This window comes from Talaromyces marneffei, chromosome 2 (assembly GCF_009556855.1).
Source record: "Talaromyces marneffei chromosome 2, complete sequence".
Lineage (NCBI taxonomy): Eukaryota > Fungi > Ascomycota > Eurotiomycetes > Eurotiales > Trichocomaceae > Talaromyces > Talaromyces marneffei.
In genome coordinates this window covers 2,609,731-2,622,480 of record NC_072349.1, presented here as the reverse complement: position 1 = coordinate 2,622,480, position 12,750 = coordinate 2,609,731, and the positions used below count along the sequence as shown (strand labels likewise).

Below are 12,750 nucleotides of genomic sequence, written 5' to 3'. Positions count from 1 at the left end.
CAACCATCTAATTTTCCCTCTGCCTTTACAGATGAAACTGCTGAAATATTAACACGCGGCAAAAGAGGAAAGCAGAATAATTCTCCTGATGGCAATTAAGCGAGCCAACAAGGAACATCCATACGAAAGCTGAGTTGCTTACGTACCCGATTATAGGTACGGGATCCAATCCCAGCTCTTAGAGAGAGTGTAGGGTTGCCTCACTTCTTTTCCGGTCCCCTACAGATCTACGAATCTACGACAATGACATACGTAGTGCACTATGGGATACTTCCGCGGGAATTAAAAGAGACACATGACCTATTTCCCTGTCTGATGCTGTCCCCCTTTTACTTTTTCTTCGAATTGCCAGCCAGGGATTTGTCTGGATAGAAAATGACCAGCGCCTCCGCCTTGTGGTTGGTGGGAGCCCTTTAAAGTTAACTTCTATGTAACGTGTACGTACTCAGACTACAGAGCCATGACTCATTGGGGTCCGTTAGTTTATTAACAGTACTTAATTTGAGTTTTCCCTCGAGTCGATCCGTGAGGATGTCAGATCAGTCGGTTACCAAGGATGTGGTTCACTTCGTTTGCTTTGTTTTTTTTTCCGCCAGCTGGGATGGGACACCGGAGAACAGTACGCCGGGATGACTAGTTTGATGTGGTATTTTCCTTTTTTTCCCTCCCCCTTTGACATCTCCCTATGGCTTGCTCAATTTTGGTCGTCGTAGCATACTCTGTAGGTAAGAGCGGAATCCTGTTAGGACTATTAACGCCATGTCTACGGTTTCTCCTCGGAAGTGTCAACTACTGGTACTAGTCAGCCGGGGCCTCTCAGTTTCTTAACCGCTCAACGTTGATCCAACTTATGTTTTGGGTTACTATCGATGCCTTGTGTAGATTACCTCTGTACTATTGATCTATATAGATTTTTATACAATCTTTAGATTTTTCTTTTTTATCACAATGGCGTGATCAAACCCGGCAGGAGGGAAACAGTCGACAGCCCGGTAGATTAGATTAGGGCATATGTACCCCATACGGAAGCACCAGAGGATCCCCCACGCCATGCTGTTCTTGTACTACCTGGCTTGGCTGGAATACTGACTACGGGCGATGTCGGATGTCCACAGAGTATACGGAACTAGCCAAAAGGTGTGTTACTGTCACTTAAGTTGACTTAACACCAGGTTGTATGCATAAAAGGCAGATTTCCCCCAAAAAGTTAAACATCCAGTCGGTACCTTGAAAAAGAAATTACATCAAAAAGGGCTCAGATCGATATATCCTTGTCCATCCAGGATTCCAGATGATTTCTTTTTGAACATTGTGAATAGTTACGGAGTACTACCTAGGTATTTAGGCAGGTCTGTGTGATTCTGGGCAAGGTTGCCATTATATAATGAAAATCCAACCTTGGGATAGAGAGTTTGTTCACTGCGGCTTTGTGATAGATCCAAGATTTGGGTTATTTGGGTACTTAGATACCTACCAAGTGACCACGGGAAAAAAAAAGTACTCCATGGAAGTTTTGTGTGCTCCATGTCCGTAAAGTCGGAGACTTCATATGATCCGACAGATGATGGGCGTACCAGGCGATGTACGGTGAAGAAGATCATGAGATCAACTGCATTATACAATAGTTATCCCAAACCTTGTCTTCCGTAAAACCAACGTTAGACTCTATTTAACCTCGATACAGTGCAAAGTCAACTTCACTTTCTGAGATAGAGTTCAAACTAAAACGTGCCCTCGTCTGTTTATACTTTATTTGAGCAGACCCCATTGCAGCCATACAAGCGAGATGGCACCAATAAAAACGAGGCAGCATGATTCAACGGAACCACCTGTTCAGGGAATCCGAATTACAACCTATCACTTCAACGAACTAAAGCCAGTAGAATATATTAAATTACTAGCTAACAGCCTTCAGGTCAAGGGCAGGGTCAAGGGCTTCAGCCACTGAGAATGAACCCATCATAACAGGACATTTTTCAGATTATCTGATCCTGGCTAACCCTAAGCCTTGCTTGGCAGTTCGTTACGTACCTACAGGTATGTAGCCATTATTAGGCAAACACAAGTTTGGTCAGAGTCTGAATCTTCAATGTATGTACGTAGTACGTGCCTGTCGTGGCGACGTGGTGTTAGGGTCTGAACCCGCTTATACTCTCCCAATAGAGAAAAGTCTAGGATCAGACCCTGACTGTTAGCCTGCTTGGCTCTAACTATGTTGGACATGTTCTCCAGGCTGAAATGATAAATCAAGAATTTATTCTTAGCTACGCAGCAGTCAAAAGGCCAGGGCACAGTGCCACAGACTGTGCGGGGAGATAAATTTGAAACAAGCTAGAATGATCCGTAGTCATGCCTTTGTTATATTCGAAGGAGTACGGAGTAGTCGGAGTCCGCCGTGAGCAAGTATCGCAAAGCGCCATTTTTCTTCCTACGTATTCAGGATCTGAAGAGGAAATTTGCCTTAATCGTGGCGATTTGAGTACATCGACACTCAGCAGGCATATCTACTGACTTGAGAGAAATACGTACTCATCTCGATGAAAATTTGCTAAAAAGATTCAAAGCATAGAAGAAAAAAGAAAGGCTCTTGAAGACCCTTGTTTTAATTAGTAAAAATTACGGTAATATTTACCCACTACTGTCGCTAATGCTTTCCTTCCCGCGTTTGGGCTGGCGTATGTGGCATGACACTGCCTGTAATTTCAATACCATATACAATACCCCCCCTACTAGGTCTGTTGACTGGCCTATCGACTGACCGATGAATTATATTGCGGTGATCTTAAACAGATTAGACTGAGGGGATCAAGTACGTACACTACCACCTCGAATGAGCACGAAGATCATCAGTACTTCCAGGGTCTATTTGGGTACTATGCAAGATCGAAGAACGAGATTCGTCTACTTCCTCCATATATGCTAGCCAAGTTAGTTAGGTCGTATGTGCTCCGTAACTACTACGTACTACTGCGTAGAGGCATTATGATCCACAGACTAGAATACTCATGCATCTGTTGTGGATTACACCACTCACAAGACCAGACCCAGGGATTACGTAGTACGTACTACGTAGTCCATAGACTAGGATGGATTGAGTATGTCGGCTTGGGGGTTATATCCGATATCCGTAGTGTTCGATCATATGTTGGTGAGCTTGAGCAGGTAGAGAGATGTAAATATCCTGATGAACAGAAAAGAAAAAAAAAATAGTATGAACGATTATATTCAGTATGTTAGATCATGCGTCAAATGGAAGTGTAGGCAGTCCCCGATTTGATCAGAGAAGTCTTCTGATCAACCGGGTTCACCATATCATACACGCAGCATCGAAATTTTCTTCATCATGTATCGAGCAATTGTATAAGGAACGAAACAGTGCAGAATACTAGATAATAGCATGTCTAGCTCCTAGATTATTGAAAGTACCTTGGCTCATCAAACACATGGTACCTATGACCACGAACACCCTCACCACGGAACAGCGCCGGGAAGCGTTGACCTTCAGGAACCATCTCCTCTGGGATGCGAACCTCCTCTTCAGATTCCGGTTGACCAATAACAAATTTACCAACCTAAAAACGAAGTTAGCATGTCTGAATTCTCAAGACTTCGTGCTGAAGCTTGCTTACCTGAAGTTCGGTATCGGTAATGGTGCTTCGGGAAATTCTGGCATAACCAGTACGCTTCAATTTCTTGTATAGAATGTACTCGCACCATCTATCCCAATCTGTCGAGTCGATATCCTTCATTCCACTCACGTCACTCACGTACGTGTTGTAGTTACCTTCCAGTGGTTTTGTAACTAGATAACTGAGAAGGATCATTGGGCGAGGAGAAGAGCCCATGAGCTTCGAGAGATATGCACTCTGTAACCGTCGGTCCTCGGGATCTTCCTCCTGACCAGAGTGGAACACGACTACGTCCACCATCTCACCGTACATGTCGAGAGTTGCATGGATGGCGGGTGCCAATTCACCAACAGGAGATGGCAACAAATGATGAGTAGAGTTGACAATGGGGAACTTAGAAAGTAATGCAGCTCCCCAGGTATGTTTGTTAGGTCCTGGGCCATAATCCACATACATGCCAAGCTCTTCGGCAAGGACGGCGGTAAAGTCACGGTTGCCCATGATGATGCGTTGTGTATCAGACTCGAGCAGACCGACGATATCAAGTTCAGCCTCTCGGATAAGGTTGATCATTCGTTGCTCGGAAGACCACATATCATTGTCAAGAGAGAAGTGAATAGTCCAGATACCAGCCGTGGCAACCTTGTCTTCCTTGTGGTAAGGAGTGTAGTCGTTTGTAGGGAATCGGAGATAAGCAATGGCAACGGCAAGAAGCTGAAGGACTGCAAGGGCATAGACATAGTACGATCGCTGTCTACGGCTGTTGGGGTTGATAAAATTCTTCTTAGAAGGGCCAGAGTTGGTCACCGAGCTGGAGAAAACACCAGCGCCTACACACAGCATGGTAATGGTCATCAACCAATCGGTGTGCTCACGCACCAGAGGACCGCCAGGAACAAAGGCGTACGCCACAACCCAGACGTGGAACAAGGTCAAAAAGACCCAGACACAGAATCCGGTGCCAAAGGTGGACGCGGGTGAGTGGTGGACAGCAGAGGCGAAGAGTACAGGTGTTACGGCCATCAGATAGAAAGCAATAGTCAGGCCACCGTAGAAACCGAACCAATGGCTATAGCAGGTAAGCACTGCAGCACCGAGAGATCCGATGCCGAATGCTGTCCATGAGCCGGCCAGACGTGGGTTGTACAAGCCGAACAAGTAACCTGCACTCATGACGAAGATTGTCAAAGCGCCGTGAGGAACTTGGATTGGTCCCCGAATTGGGAAACCTTCCCAAACCCAACTGATCATAGTGCTAGAATCGGACAGAAGTGAGTGCACTCCAAAGAGAACTCCCCCAAGACCAATACCAGCAAGAATGGCGGAGCCCTTTTTACCAGATGGTGGATAATAGTCGCCTCCGCTTACAGCTGGCTGTCTTGCAGAACGTACCGCAGCGAGGACACCAAGGAAAAGTCCGAATTTGTTCCATCCACCGTTCTCAGCGTTCATGATAGGCCAGACAGGATTGTTGGTTTGAAAGGCGAATTTGGCCACACTCGACATGACAAGGCCAATAGCAAAGGCAGAAATACGTGCCTCTAGTCGTACATTCAAGGCCCGTTCGCCATAGAATGTTGCTGACCATACAAGACAGCCCATAGCAACCGAGAATCCGGTAATGAAGAGACGGTAGACAGGGTCATGGACGAGGAAGGCCATCAATCCAGTCAAGGGCAAGAATTGGAACAATGCCCTGTTACGGACAACCAATGATCGAATAGGCGGGATGGCCAAGATCAGTGGAGAGATAGTGGTGACAATGATAAGTTCATACCCGGAGATGCCCATATGCCACAGTGGGAAGTCTGCAAAATATTAGACGCATTTCGACAACGTGAAAGTAATACGTACACCACACGAGAAGAGGCATAGCGGTATAGTTGGACCAGAAAACAAACTGCAAATCGTCAGCACAAGAACCTTGAGTAACCTTGGATACTCGAGCATACCCCATTGTAGATGTCGGCAGCAACATCCAAGGCTTCAGGCCATGAGAAACCGGTACCAAAAGTGTTTCCAATTGGCTTATCCTTTCTATCCGACTGTTATTATCATGTCATCATAGAACGCGGTATAGAACGAAAAACGTACTCCTTTTCAATTACTTTGTCTGCTGTTGTCTTGAGTTGTCTGTGTATGCATGGTTAACCCACTTTGATTCAACATACAACGCCGAACTATGCACTGTACATTTGAAATGTCTATTTCGGAAGCCGCGGCACATACCCTCTGCTAACTCCTTTTACATCCCTTACCACCAATTCAAAGGCGTCAAAATCCAGTGCGGTTACCGCATCGAATCCGACGTCGAAGATGATCAGAGACCATTCAAAGAAGGCATACTTGGTGTAAGCTGAATCGAATTAGTGCAAGTCACATCAGTCATAGCGATAGTTCCTTACCTCCGGCAACCTTGTGCACCTTGTGTTGAATGAAGTAATAGATCAAAGGAACTAAGGTTCCAAAAAAGAGACTGGCGAGAACCTTGCGGTATTTGACAGCACGGCGGTTCGCGGGGCTGAGAGCTAGACAGCCCAATGTCCATGGAAGAGTAGCGACCAGATACGAAATCATGAAGATATCATGCCAGTCATGGTCATCGGTCGATGTAACATAGGTCCATCCACCGCAGGTCAATGTCCTGAACAGACCAGTGAAAGCGACAACCTTGGGCAATGTCGAACCGGGGCGTGCGGTCATCAGATACCAGAGACCAACGAGCGCGAATCGGGGACCGGATGTGATTGCAATGAACACTTGGAAAACCGATCGTTCGGGATACCGATCACCGATTGTCGCTGAGACAGAGGGGAACCATTCGTCCGGGTAGCCGAAGTGCTCGTTTTGCACGATTTTATGATAGTGCAATTGAACACCGACAATGAAGGCGCCGACGAAGGCGAGTGCGGCAAAGAGGGTGTGTGCGTAAGAAATCCATTTTCCATTCAGCTGTACAATTCAATGTCAGTATCACTGGCCATACTCGTGGATATGATTAAACGAAGGGTGGCGTACAGTTGCGACGGCATCACCGTCTCTGAATTTAGGTGCCATGGTGGCAGAACGGGAAGGGAAACAAAGCGAGAGGCGGTCCACGAGGGGACAATCAACTGATTAAAACGGAGTCCGAGAAAGTCAAAATATAAATAAAAGAAAAATATATAAAAGAAAGTCAAGAAAAAACGATAGATGAAAAAAGAGCTATAACTCAGAAGAAAGGGAAGAATCAGCGCGACCCCTGAGACATACAATGTCGTGAACTGGAAGACGCGAGGGAGGACTGACGATGCTTAACTAATAGTAATTCTTGGTCTTTACGGACCTCGGCGGCCGACTAGTCTAGATTAGGGTTAGCTCATCGTCGAGCTTGCTTTCTACGCACGGACCATGCTCTATCAATTATTTTTTTTATCAGTCCGGCCTGATTTTGGAAAATCAACCACATCTCAAGAAATATATTCTACACCATGGCGGCTGAAAAGGCTCGGTTCTATCTGGAAAAGGCTGTGCCCGAGCTCAAGGAATACGAGCAAAAAGGCATATTTAACAAGGTGTGTGCGCATTAACTGGACCGCGCACCAAGATATCACTGCTAATCTATCGATCTTTGCAGGATGAAATTCGTTCAATTGCGAAGAAGCGCTCGGACTTTGAGCACAAAGTCAATACTCCTGGAGTAACAGAATCTGATTTTGTCCGCTATATCGAATATGAAATGAATCTAGAGGCCCTGCGAAAGAAACGAACAAAAAGATTTGGCATCAAGGCCACACCACAACATGCCGGACGCCGTGTGTTATTTATCCTTGATCGTGCCACGCGCAAACTGCCTGGAAGTTTAGGGCTCTGGATACAATACATTGAATATTGCAGACGACAAAAGATGTACCGAAGACTTTCCGACGTCTTCTCCGATGCGCTGCGACTCCATCCTGCCAACGCCGATTTATGGGTTTATGCTGCCAAATACGCAATGGAAGACCATGCGGATATGACGCAGGCTCGAAGCTATTTCCAACGTGGTCTTCGTTTCTGCAAAAGCCAAAGGAATATCTGGGTTCAATATGGACGGTTGGAGTGTATCTACATTGCCAAGCTCTTCGCTCGTCGACGGATATTGGGATTAGATGAATCCGGAAAGGCTAGCGAAGTGGCTAGCACAACAGCGGATAATGATGCAGATATGATTGCTCTCCCAGCAATCACTGAAGAGGACATCAACCCTACGGGCAAGAAGAATGATGAAATAGACGAAGGAGCATTGGAAGCACTCAACTCGACACCTGCCTTGACAGGAGCGATTCCAATAGCGATTTTCGATGCGGCCATGAAAGAGTCAAATGATAATATCATTTTGTCTCATGAGTTCTTTGATATGGTTTTTGAATTTGAGGATCTTCCGTGCTTGCGCAAGATTCTGGACCATATTGTGACTCACCAAACCACGAAATCGCCGCTCCATTATCGCACAGCTATTTGCAATATCAAGGTGCCGGTAGCAGGACTAAAGGTCACTTCACCAGATTTCCCACAAGCCCTTGGCAATTCTCTGGCCAACATGAAGAAGTATCAGCTCGAGCCAAACCTTTCACAGGAATTGATCAAGTGGCTTAAGCCATTGTCAGAGAATGAAGAGTTGGACCCTGCACTCCGCAAAGTGCTTGAAATAACGTTGGCTCGCGCACAAAAGAGCCTTCCATCCAAGGACGAGTAGTTCTTTCATAACTTAGATAGCATGGCGTTGACGAGTTTGGTGTTGACATGAATGATATCCATAATTGATTCCTCAATCATCGTATTTACTATTCCGACGATTGCTCTTTTTTGCGCTATGCATTTTTTTAGTTTTGATCCGTGCCTCCGTCTCGGCTTTTTTCCTTTGGCGGTGTCAGCTATGAAGCCTCGGTCTGGAAAAGGTAGATAAAAACATACAAATCCCTAACGCGGTCTCTCTGCTCTACAGATGGCTCTCCAGGAATCACATTCCGAGCCGATTCTTCGACAACCCTGTACAACTTCTCGTAACAAGACTCGACGTTCGCTGATTGCTTTCTGGCCTCATCAGACTGGATCACAAGTGCATCGGTCCTGTCAGCTATATATCGAGATGAGCGTAGATTTTGATGAAGTATTGATGGCACCAGTGGTAACAATGCACTCAAGGGAACCTTGAGCGTTGCTTTTGAGTTGACTCTTTTCTCCTATTTAGCACGAATTCACATTTCCCTCTAAGGAGTTGTGACATACTTGTTGACATTCTGCCCTCCAGGACCGCTGGATCGACTGAATGATATGGCACATATATTGCGAGGAATTGAGTTGATAGTGAACTTTGAGAGCCAGTCTCTTGCCTTGCTCAGTTCGGTTTCATCCCATACGCCGGGTTGTGTGGTATTCCCATTTTTGGATGCGAAGTATCTTTTTATCGTCAAGACGAATTGAACATTTCTGCGGGTGAGTCGCGACTGAAGATAGACGAGTTGCATTGTTCACATGCCTGAACACCGTTATCAATCAAGTCCCTCGTAGAAGATGTCTCTAAGGTTGTTAAATTGTGGGCCAGTTGACGGTGACATAAGAACGCAATGTAGTCTGACCAATCACGGCCACGCATCTTCCACCTCACCATCAGCCCTCGACGATCTCGTATTCGGATCCAACACTCTTCGCACCCTCTACAGATCTAGTTCGGACTATCCAGTCATATGCTAATGGGCCAAACGATGGTGACCTTGTCCATAGACGGATATCATCAATACAACTTGTTCTAAACCAGAGCGCATCCTGAGCGTCTGACAAATCGCAACCCGCCCGACAAACTTTCTCGACGGTGATGCCTATTACATCGACCTTAGGGCTTGGGAGAAGACATCCCAGTCAAATCATACGTTTTGCACTTGTATATATCCAGTAATGAAAATGCCTTCAGACAAAAACTCCTCGGTTGAGAAAGACACCGGCCCCAAAAGACATGCTGCTTGCGACGAGTGCCGTACGAATTTCATGACTTCTTAAACACAGCAACAGCGATTGACAGTGCTAACAATGCTATATCTGCAGGTAACCGCAAATTGAAATGCTCAGGCGATCAAGCCGGCTGTCGGCGATGCATGACCCAGGGTCTTCACTGTCACTACTCTATACAAAAACCAATGGGCCGACCACGAAAGAAACAAAAACTGGACGGCGATAACAACTATAACCCCGATGGAACAGAACGAAATCTGGGCGCCATATCGGAAATAGAGAGGGAATGGGTTTCAGCGGATTTGGGTCCTGATATTCATGTCCTATGTCCACAGGTATATCTCAGTCGTTACGGTGGTCTCGTTCCTGCAAAAGACCAGTCTTTCCCCAGCCCTTCTTCTACGCTACCACAACCACCACAACCCCTAGAACCTATTGCTGCAACGTTAGATCCATGGCCTGATTTCTCCATTACGTCAGCTGCAGGATCAATGCTTTCGAATGTGCCATCATCTACTGCAATGGGCGATGATGCGCCCACTTGTCCATGTCTATCATACCTCTACCTCTGCTTGAGTACATTATCAAGTCTCAATTCATTCTCCGTTACCCGCGAAACCACCACCTCTCTCTACACAGCAGCCAGAACCGCGCAGTCCGTCATTCGTTGCGAGATATGTCCGTTGAGGTTTGCAACCGGCATGCAAAACGTGATGATGCTAGGGACCCTCCTGAGCGTAATGGCAGACGCTTGGTACAGGATCTCACTCGTCGACGCCGGCAGTCTAGGGAGCGAACTCGCATCTCCAGAATTCAAGCAACTCGTCATCAACAATAAAAGCCCCCACGTTGATGAATTCACATGGGACCACTGGCTACGACGATTTCTGTGTCGCGCAATTATAGGCACACCCATTTCTCCGCAACTATGTCCACCCTCAGCGGTATGCAATATAACGCCGGATCTGTATTCACTCGTTCGGGAGCTGGAGGATCGGCAACGGTATTGGCATTCAATTCGAGTCGCGCATCCGACAGAGCCATTCGACACAACAAGAGCTGATTTTGTCTCCTTGCCTACACCTCCGTTATCAACGGGATGCACGTCAGAAAAAGAGTGCAATGCAGATACCAACTCGACTTCTTGCTCAACAATGTCGACGCCACTTGATCCAGCGGAAGCGCAACAGAATGCCCAGGAACGTGATTTTTTGTGTCTCAAGATTGTTGGTGCGGCGAAACAGCTTATTAAGAAGTTTAAGTTTCAACCTGAGGAATATACAGAGGGCGTCCCGCCGATTCCGTTAACAGATTGATGTTATGCGATTTTTATGAGACATGATTTGAATGATCAATGGTTTATATATCATTTGTACTGTACATAGTTCCACTTACGCCCAAAAGCGGATATTTAATCGAATATGAAGGACTCCGTGATTGTATATAAAGACGATGTCATTATGTAGGGAGGTAGTTACCAGCTGCTCTATAATGCAAACACAGTTCAAAATGAGAAGAAAAAGAACGGGCCTCCCTCGCTAGTAAATGAACAAGATGTTACTCTTCATCATCGTCATCTTCAACACGATACCGATTTTTCTTCCTCGTAGGCGGCGAACCACCTCCAGCAGCCACCTCCCTCCGTTTAGGTGATGGCGCAGCTCTCTCAATTTCCTCATCATCATCCTCACCCTCCGCATCCATCTCATCATCAGGCAGAGATTCCTCGTCTTCAACCTCTTCCAGCTCTTCATCGTCATCAGCGACGAAATCATCAACCTCGTAAGAATCCTGTCGACGACGGCCATGTTCTTCTTCATCATCCGAGTAGATTTCACCATGACGGTTCGTACGAGGACGTCTCTTGGCCGGTCGTGTCGCGAACATGCCATCGTCGTCTTCCAATCCGGCGGCAGTAAGGCCTCCGCGCGATGGGCGGTATGTTGCACGACGCGCGGTGCGGTTTTGCTCGCGGTCTGCGTATTGTTGTCTTTTCCGGTCTTCTCTTGCTTTCAATCTTTCAGCAGCCTCGGCCCTCTTTCCGGCTAGTTCAGGGTCTTCCTTGATATCAATGATGGCGATTCCGCTGCCGTTGGCGTTGGCTTTACCGCCTCGTCCAGCGGCGAGAAGGTTCTCTTGTAGGCGTTGGATGGCATCATCGGTCTCCGCGTTGGTTGGTAATGGTTTCAATTGGTGTGTTAGATGCGACGTGATCTTGAATACTGAGGCAGTCTCGGCGGCAGCTGCTAGGTACGTATGTGTATCCAGAGTGGCATCGTAGTTTCCAGCCTTGTTAAGCGGTGCTAGCGGTTTCGAAGCAATTCTGTATTGTTCTTTAGGGTTGGATGCAAGCTGTAATGTGAACGAGCCGTCTTCCCATTGAATGATTCGAGCATTTGATTGAAGACTTGTCTGGTCATTGGGATCGTATCGCCAACAGAGAGAAGTCGCAGCTGTCGAGTATGGTGGTGCTACGTATGTCTCGGGTCTGAACTCTTCCGTCTCGAGAGACAGAAAGTTTGGAATTTCCATTGTGTAAACCTGTAGGCCCGCCCGTTAGCAAATTCGAGACAAGGCCTATGAATCCGACATACCTGTCCGTTCGTAGATCGTGGTTCCGGCGCCCTACCAAGGCTAAGGTCCATGACTTTCACCTCTCCAAACCCGTCCTCTTCATCTTCGCCCAGATCCATGCGGTCCTCTTTCCTGTCATAACGCCCCTCGTCGTCGCCAGAGTCGAGGTCCGAGTCGTCAAGAGTACGATGTGGGCGCCTGTGACAAACGTTAGCTAATGCTCCCCTCATGTTGCAAGCTTGAAATTGAACGCACTCGTCCACATCAGGTTCTGAGTCCGAACCAAAAAGATCCCTATCATCGTTGTCGTCTACTTGGTCATTCTCTGGTGCTGAGATATTGGCGTTGTCTTCGTCGCTCACGTCGCCGTTGTAAGCTCTTCCGCCGCGACCTGGGCGTCGGACAGCTTCATCCTCGGACGAGGACATGTTGGGTGTGGTGTTTTTTCTGGAAGGAAAGTAGGAAATTATTTGTAGAGAGTAGTAGATGCGCGTAGGAGAATAACGTGAAGAATCAGTGCCAACTGAAGAGACTGTCCAGTGATCAAACAATAGTTGATTGTCGTGCAAGTGATGGA

At 46.8% G+C, this 12,750-nt stretch overlaps 5 protein-coding genes across 5 annotated transcripts; 2 read left to right on the top strand and 3 right to left on the bottom strand.

The window, feature by feature from the left end:
- Positions 1–3,413: 3,413 nt before the first annotated feature.
- EYB26_003309 (uncharacterized protein) lies at positions 3,414–6,686 on the bottom strand (the record flags this gene model as incomplete). Its single annotated transcript, XM_054262610.1, has 8 exons — positions 3,414–3,572; positions 3,630–5,437; positions 5,484–5,529; positions 5,582–5,666; positions 5,724–5,762; positions 5,859–5,985; positions 6,035–6,581; positions 6,648–6,686. The coding sequence occupies 8 exons, from the start codon at positions 6,684–6,686 to the stop codon at positions 3,414–3,416; spliced, it is 2,850 nt and encodes a 949-aa protein (XP_054118585.1).
- Positions 6,687–7,099: 413 nt separating this feature from the next.
- EYB26_003308 (uncharacterized protein) lies at positions 7,100–8,346 on the top strand (the record flags this gene model as incomplete). The annotated part of the gene is made up of 2 exons (XM_054262609.1): positions 7,100–7,183; positions 7,246–8,346. The coding sequence occupies 2 exons, from the start codon at positions 7,100–7,102 to the stop codon at positions 8,344–8,346; spliced, it is 1,185 nt and encodes a 394-aa protein (XP_054118584.1).
- Positions 8,347–8,418: 72 nt separating this feature from the next.
- EYB26_003307 (uncharacterized protein) lies at positions 8,419–9,118 on the bottom strand (the record flags this gene model as incomplete). The annotated part of the gene is made up of 3 exons (XM_054262608.1): positions 8,419–8,509; positions 8,565–8,825; positions 8,880–9,118. The coding sequence occupies 3 exons, from the start codon at positions 9,116–9,118 to the stop codon at positions 8,419–8,421; spliced, it is 591 nt and encodes a 196-aa protein (XP_054118583.1).
- Positions 9,119–9,551: 433 nt separating this feature from the next.
- On the top strand, positions 9,552–10,915 carry EYB26_003306 (uncharacterized protein; the record flags this gene model as incomplete). The annotated part of the gene is made up of 2 exons (XM_054262607.1): positions 9,552–9,624; positions 9,693–10,915. The coding sequence occupies 2 exons, from the start codon at positions 9,552–9,554 to the stop codon at positions 10,913–10,915; spliced, it is 1,296 nt and encodes a 431-aa protein (XP_054118582.1).
- A 241-nt stretch (positions 10,916–11,156) lies between these two features.
- On the bottom strand, positions 11,157–12,601 carry EYB26_003305 (uncharacterized protein; the record flags this gene model as incomplete). Its single annotated transcript, XM_054262606.1, has 3 exons — positions 11,157–12,140; positions 12,194–12,371; positions 12,429–12,601. 3 exons carry the CDS (start codon positions 12,599–12,601, stop codon positions 11,157–11,159), a joined length of 1,335 nt encoding a protein of 444 aa, XP_054118581.1.
- Positions 12,602–12,750: the final 149 nt, after the last annotated feature.